Raw genomic sequence first — 7,965 nt, forward strand, 5'->3', positions numbered from 1 at the left:
CTCTCTCCTTTAATTAGTTGCCACCACTTCATCTTTATGTTCCTGTATTTATATACTTGACTTCCCAATTGCTTTTCTGTGAATGTTGAACTTAGCAATAAGAATATTTGGAAAATAAAAATAAAAACTAAGAAGAATATTCATTTAAATGAGGTTTACTTATATCAGTGGAGAAGAGTTGGGAAAATTCTTTGAAGTGTAAGTTATTTTGTAACTTTTGCTATAAGAATATTTAGTCATTCAAAAGTCAATAAGTAAGATGTCATTATAATGGAAAAAAATCTAGGCGTAAGTTCACTGTACTTTCCTTTTGAGTGAAATACTTACAAAAATACCAAAATATATAGATATTTGCAGTTAAGAATATTAGCCAACATCATTCCCTGCCAAAGTATATCAGACAGAGAGAGAGAGTGAAGAAGGTTAGAAGGTCATGTTTGGAGGACTAGAGGTTTGAACTGCATGGGTCCACTTATATACAGAATTTGTTCAATAAATATATCGGAAAAAAATTTGGAGATTTGTGACAATTTGAAAAACTTCATAGTCAAACTGCATAGCTTAGAAATACCATTTTTTTTTTAAAAAGTTAGATACGTCACAAACGCATAATGTGTATTTATTTTCTCTTCTTTATGATTTTCCTGTTATTTTATTTTCTCTAGCTTACTTTGATGTAAGAATATAGTATATAATACATATAACCTACAAAATATGTGTTAATCAACTGTTTATATTATCAGTAAGGCTTCCGTCCCGTAAACAGTAGGCTATTAGTATTTTAATTTTGGGGGAGTTGAAAGCTATACACACATTTCAACTGTGCGCGGGTAGGTGGTGGGTTGCACCCCTAATCCTCACATTGTTCAGGGGTCAACTGTGTTTTGGTAGCCCCCCAAAGCTAGATTTTAAAGAGGCCAGGGGTTGTCGCTCCATCGTATTCCCCTATTCTTTCCTATTAATACCTCTCAGAGCATAAGAAAGGTGAGTATGAGCAGAGAAGTTTAGAGGTTGTAGTTTTACATCCTGTGTTCTGGTACTTAGATGTAAAGGATTCATATTGTCCAGGAATAAAGTCTGCTCCCTATATATCATAACTGGAAAGATAAACAAGTTTCCTCTACATTGTGGAAGAAGCATATAAGTCTTCTTATATAAGCATATAAGTCTTGGCCAGCCAGACACCAGAAATTTAGTTAGAATCTTTATACATGAAATGACTCTCAAGCTTAAGATGAGAAAGAGCAATTTAGTTCCATGTATGTAGACAGTAAAAGGGATCAAGGATAATCCGCTTTATGTGTATATGAGAAAGTGCCAGAGCTAGTTACCCCTCTCATCATTTAAAGCTGTGTAGAATCATGCAGCATATTCTTTGTAATAGCTTCAAGGCTCACTGTTCACAGAGATAACAGGATGCACATAATGAACTTGAAGCTATGCAACATCATGGGTCTGGTTATAAGCAATTTTTCTAACTATAAGTAATGGCTGCCATTATTTTCCATCTTTGGTAGAATATTCAACTTAATTTTTCATTTTTGGTTGGATATTTGATTTTTTCCCAGTGTTTGCTTATCATGAACACTGACTATCGATGCATATCTGCACATTAAACAATTTCGTTGTTTTATATTCATAGAACGAATATCAAGGAGGAGGAACATTTGTGAATCTTCCATCTCTCTACTTGTGTTCATACCTTGATACACAGTACTGGTGAGCCTATAGACAGACAGCCATTGCTTTCTCTATGCCCTTTCTCGTTTTTAAGTGACTTGTTATAAGGGGAAAGGAAAGGCAGACAGATGTGACCACTGTTATATTTGACTCATTATCTTCTAAATTATATTTTACATAGAGAAATGCTGTATACAACTCATTCATTAGTTAAGTAAGAAATAGGGTAAAGTCATAGGGTCATACTGCAGAGCAAAAAGGAAGCATGCATGCAATTTTATTTTTTATGTGGAATATAAACAGTGGACAGACTATGAAAATTTACTAAATTTATAAGATTTAGATGGACTTTTTTTTCTATTCAGGGAAAAAAAAAAACCTAAAATAGATTTTGTGGGTGTTTAGCAAAACTCTTACCATTTCCTGCTGGCTTGGGATGCTAACAGATGCTTGGATGAAATGTCTGCTTTAAGTTTAATTACCTAGATAATTGTCATAACCATCTAGTTGCTTTTCCTATTTAGATCTGTCTACACAGATAATGTGCAATTAATGAGAATTATCACTGCCAAATTATTGGGAATGTGAGTTATAAAAATAGGATGGCTTATGGCCCAGATTAAACTGTGTAAGCACTCAATCAGTAACTATCTCTCTGTAGCAAACTGTGACAGAGACCTCAACATAAGTTCTTCAGGTTTTGCCAGTAGAACCGGGCCTTCAAATTTAGGGCCTGAAAGGGATATTCACAGTAGAGGTGAGCAGGTATGATTTCCTGAGGAAAGTTGTACTAATGCTGCTTTTAAAAACTTAACAGTAAAAACATACTCTTGGCATACAGTTCTGAGTTTTGATGAATTCATACAGTCATACAACCACCACAATCAAGAGACAACATTTCCATCAATCACAGAAACTGCCTGTGCCCTTCCTTTATTTTAGGTCTCATTCCCCACTCGTACTCCCTGGCAACCACTGTACCTCGTTTTGCCTTTTCCAGAGCATTATATAAAAGGAATCATACAGTATGTAGCCTTTGAAGTATGGTTTCTTTTACTTAGCTTCATATGAGGTCTGATAATTAAGTTCATGAACTCATCCTAGAAAAAGTGCTACATACCACATTGCTGAATATTACTACAGTCACCTTCGAAGTACTCCCTTGGAAAGCTATGCACTGACACCAGTGCCTCGTCCACCCTTCAAAGCAATTTTGGAACTCTTTTTCTGGAGTGGCCATCAAAGCTGTCATTGTATTACGCTTGATGTCCTGAATGTCATCAAAATGTCTTCCTTTCAATATTTCCTTTATCTTTGGGTAAAGAAAGAAGTCATTGGGGGCTAGATCAGGTGAGTAGGGAGGGTCTTCCAATACAGTGATTTGTTTACTTGCCAAAAACTCCCCTCACAGAAAGTGCCATGTGCACAGAAAGAGCTGGTGCATTGTCATGATGCAAGAGCCTTGAATTGTTGGTGAAAAGTTCAGGTCATCTAACTTTTCCATGCAGCCTTTTCAGCACTTCCAAATAGCAAACTTGGTTGACTATTTGTCCAGTTGGTACACATTCATAATGAATAACCCCTCTGATATAAAAAAATGTTAGCAATATCGTTTTGGCTATTGATTTGGACTGACGGAACTTTTTTGGTCATGGAGAATTGGCTGACTTCCACAGTACACTTTGATGTTTTGTTTCAGAGTCATATGCGTACACTTATGTTTCATGACTGGTGACAATATGGCCCAAAACCTCGTCTTATCTCTCCAAAAGGTCTTGGCATCCTTTGCTTTTGTTCATTGGTGAACTCTTTGGGGACCATTTTTGCACACATCTTTCTCATGCCAAGATTTTCAGTTAAGATTTTCTTAACTGTTTCTCTATCAATGTTTACTTTGCTATGCTTCTCATATTAGCTGACACTTTCGATGCACAATTTGACAAATTTTTGCAATATTTTTGTCAGTTTTGCTCATTAGTGCCCACCCTGACCGCTCTTCATCAGTGACATGTTCTCTCCCCCCAGAAAAATGTTTAAATCATTTTACACTTCCATTTTCTTCATGGCATTATCCCCATAAACTTGGACTAAAATAACTCTGATTTGACTTCCACTCTTGCCATGTTTAACACAAAATTTAATGTTTGTTCATTGCTCTGATTCAAGCTCAGATATTCTTGTGATGGCAAACAAAAACACACAACAATAATGAATGCCACTCAGCAAGACACCGCCACATGTTGCCACCAACACAGCTGTAAGACACTGATATAACAAGGTTATGAAACCTTACTGAGCTGTTGGTACAGTGCTGCCAATGTAAGTGCCTGGTGGCAAGTTCGCAAACTTAATTGCCAGATCTTGTACATTTAAAATTCATCCAGGTTTTTACTTATATCAATGGAATGTTACAGATTAATAACATTCTATTGTATAGATATACCACAGCTCATTTATCCATACATTCACCAGTTGGAAGACATATGTTTTGTTCACAGGTTTTTATATCAGTCTTAAAAGAAAGACAACATAAATTTTTGCATGACGGTTTTTATATGAACATAAGTTTTGATTTCTTTTGGATACATACCTATAAGTGAGATTGCTGGGTCATATTATAAGTGTATGTTTAATTTTATAAGGAACTGCCAGACTGTTTTTCAAAGTGATTGTACATTTTGCATTCCCACTGGCAGAATTCCACTGCACTCCTGCACCAACAACTACACCTTCACCAGTTTTGGTGGTTTTGGTTTTTATTTTCACTATCCCGACAGATGTGTAGAGGTATCTCATTGTGTTTTTAATTTGCATTTCTCAAATGACAAATGATGTTGATGAACTCTGCCATTTAATCGAGGATATTTACATCTTTTAATTTAGTGTGATTATTAATAAGGTTGGGTTTAAATATATCATCTTGCTATTTTGTTTTCTGTCTGTCCCATCTATTCTTTGTTCCCATTTTTCTCATTGTCTACCTTCTTTTGGGTAAATTTAGTAGTCTTATGTTTTCAATTTATCTCTTTTGTGTGTTTATCATCTATAACTCTTTTAACAAATTATTTTAGAAGTTTTTTTGGGTGTATATTATATAATTTATCCCACTCTACCTTCGTGTGAATTTTACCACTTCACATATAACATGAAAACTGTACAGTAATATAATTCCATTTCTTGCATTCTAGCTTTTGAACTGTTGCTGGTATACTTTTTACTTACATATGCTAAAAATTCCATAATACAATGTGTCATTTTTGTTTAAAGAGTCACTCTATTAAAGAGATATAAATAATTAGGGAAATTCATATATTTATCCACATACTTGCTATTTCTGGTACACTTCTAACCATTATGTAGATGCATAATTCATGTGGTATAATTTACTTTTTGACTAAAGGAGTTCCTTTAAGATTTTCTTTTTCTTTTGTAGTGTGGGTCTGTTGGCTATGAATTCTTTCAGACTTTTGTGTCTAAGAAACTTTTATGATGCTTCATTTTGAAAGATAATTTATCTGGTTATAGAATTTTAGTTTGGCAATTTCTTTTGTTTTGTTTTTTACTTTTAGTACTTAAAGATGTTGCTGTACTGTCCTCTGCCATACACTGATCCTAATGAGAAATCTGTTACTATCATCCCTTCATTTCTGTGAAGAAAATATGCTTTTTTGTCCTCTGGGTAGTTTTAAGATTTTCTTATCATTGATTTTAAATAGTATGATTATGATGTGACTTGTAATTTTCTTCATACGTATTACGTTTATAGATTTCATCTAAAATCTTAACTATTTTTTGAAATATCTTTTTCTGTGTCCCTTCTCTAACCTATCCCTTTGGGGACTCTAATTTCAAGTTTATTAGGCTGTGTGAAGTTGTCCCACATCTCATCGATGCCCTGTTAATGTTTAAATTTCATTTACCCTTTGCATTTTATTTTGATTAGTTTTTCTTGCTATGTCTTCAAGATCACTGTTCTTTTTTTTTTGTAATGTCTAATCTGATACTAATCCCATCCAAGATATTTTTCATATCAGATATTGTAATTTTCTCTTCTGGAAGTATGATTTTTTTTTTTTTTTTTTTTTTTGTCTCTCATGTCTCTACTTAACTATTTGAATGCATGGAAAGTAGTCATAATAACTCTTTCAATGTCTGCTGATTCTTACATCTGTGCTACTTCTAGGTTGATTTTCATCAGTTTACCTACATGTGGGCCAATTTTCCTGCTTCTTTGCATGCTTGGTAATTCTTGATTAGATGCCAGACATTGTGTATTTTTATCACATTGTGTACTTTATATTTTTGTATTCCTATAAATATTCTTCAGGTTTATTCTCAAGATGATGTTTAAATTATTTACAAACAAGTTGATTCTTTCAGGTCCTGCTTTCAAGATTTATTAGGCAGGCCTGAAGAAGTGCTCAGTTTAGGGTTAGTTACTCCCACTACTGAGGCAAGACCCTTCTATGCATTTTATCAGTGACCTGTGAGTTACTGATTTTTCCTGTCTGACAGGTGGGAACAGGCACCTGTGTTAGTGTGGAAACCTTATTCTAAGTAACTTTTAAAGAGAATATTAACATTTACCAATCTTTTATTATTATAGTTAATTACTTTTTTGAAGGTTTTCAAGACATTAACAATATGTGGTAAAGCACTATAACTTTAAAAAGATAAATAACTAGACGAGATGCCTTATTCACCACAGTGACTTCTCAGAAATCTTCCAATACTAACTACATAATCTCTCCAAGATATAGAATACTTTACATACTATTATTTTTATTTTAATAGGTAGCAAAGCGAATTGATTAAATAATTTGGGAAAACTTGTCTATGCAATTCAGACCAACTCTTCCATGGTGATTATCAATGGTAGACTAAGTGGTCTAGCCAATGACTTGAGTTCAGGTTTCAGTTATTTTAGTAGCCAGCAATATCTCCCATACATTGTGAATATTCCAACGAAGCAGCAAAGAGAGAAGTTGAAACACAGAGAGTTTTTATTTTTCCTAAACATTGTGTATACTTTATCCTAACAAAGCCCTATGAGATAGAACGGAAATGATCCTATAGGTATGTTCCAGCTCCCTGCATTTAGAGAACTAGTTAGTTATAGACATAGAAGATAAGCAACTTTGCTGTTTCACTAATAGTTATTTTTTCCTTCCTCTTTTCCTCTTTCACAGACCACCTATCTGCAAGTATGATTTTATACTTAAAGAAAATGAAGAAGTATTTTTCACTCCATGTACATGCAAACCAGAGGAAATATAATATGCCTTCTTCCATCAAATGCAATAACTTGTTTGTAAATTGAAAAACTTGTGTATGGGACCAATGTAATCAGTATTTTGTTTAGAATGCATTGTTCAATATGGGATTCAGATATTTCTACTTCTTACATAAGTTTTTAAGAATCAACAATATATGGTAAAGCATTATAACTTTAAAAATGCATATGGTAAAGCATTATGAATATATCCTGAACAGTTGTTTATTCCTGTTTACCTCAAATGTTTATTATTGAATGTTTCCCTTAATTACTTATTATTAATAGATAATATGCCTTTAGAAAGAGAGAGAAGCTTATTGCTTCAATACATTGTCTATATAGTACCATTCTCCACTTCTCAGACTATAGTGGTAAAATCAGGGAATATGTTTTATAAATTGTAAATTTGTCACTTGGGGAAGTCACTTGGATTAATATGAATCTTGTAATCATAAATTCACCTTCTCTTTAGTGAACTGTTTAGATTTTATGTAGTGCTTTGTAAATAATGGTTTTGTTTCTACAGAACATAGTAACCTATAGTTGCTGTATGAGTTTGCTGGGGCTGCCTTAACAAAATACCAGACAAGGTGGTCTAAACAACATCAATTTACTTTCTCACAGTTCTGGAGGCTAGAAGTCCAAGATCAAGATTTGACGCTTAAGGTCAAATCTTGGGTCCACTTATCATGTTTCAGTCACCTAAGAATTTTTGTGAAAATTGATTCAATACTTTGACTAGTGTGTTCCTATACTGATGATAATAAAAATAATGATAGCTAAGAGTTACATACATTATTGTATTTCTGCAGTTTAATTGTATATAATTATATATAAAAATTAATTTAATCCCTACAAAAACCTTATGAGGTTGGCATTGTTTTCTCCACTGATGAAGAAACCGAGACACAAAAATATGAACTAACTACCCAGGACCACGCACAGAACCAAAATTACAACCTAGGAAATCTGGCGGTTGGGTACATGTTTTTAACCTGTGTGATATGTAC

The 7,965-nt window shown here is 33.7% G+C and overlaps 1 protein-coding gene across 1 annotated transcript in view; it reads left to right on the forward strand.

Moving 5' to 3' along the window:
• Window positions 1-6,922, forward strand: part of LIPI (lipase I) — a 28,844-nt gene extending 21,922 nt beyond the window's left edge. Inside the window, exons 9-10 of the mRNA XM_033134773.1 lie at window positions 1,643-1,719; window positions 6,870-6,922. Coding sequence (XP_032990664.1) covers window positions 1,643-1,673 — 31 coding nt within the window. The 3' untranslated portion in view covers window positions 1,674-1,719; window positions 6,870-6,922. The remainder of the gene's footprint in view (window positions 1-1,642; window positions 1,720-6,869) is intronic.
• Window positions 6,923-7,965: the final 1,043 nt, after the last annotated feature.

Source organism: Rhinolophus ferrumequinum, chromosome 2 (assembly GCF_004115265.2).
Source record: "Rhinolophus ferrumequinum isolate MPI-CBG mRhiFer1 chromosome 2, mRhiFer1_v1.p, whole genome shotgun sequence".
NCBI lineage: Eukaryota > Metazoa > Chordata > Mammalia > Chiroptera > Rhinolophidae > Rhinolophus > Rhinolophus ferrumequinum.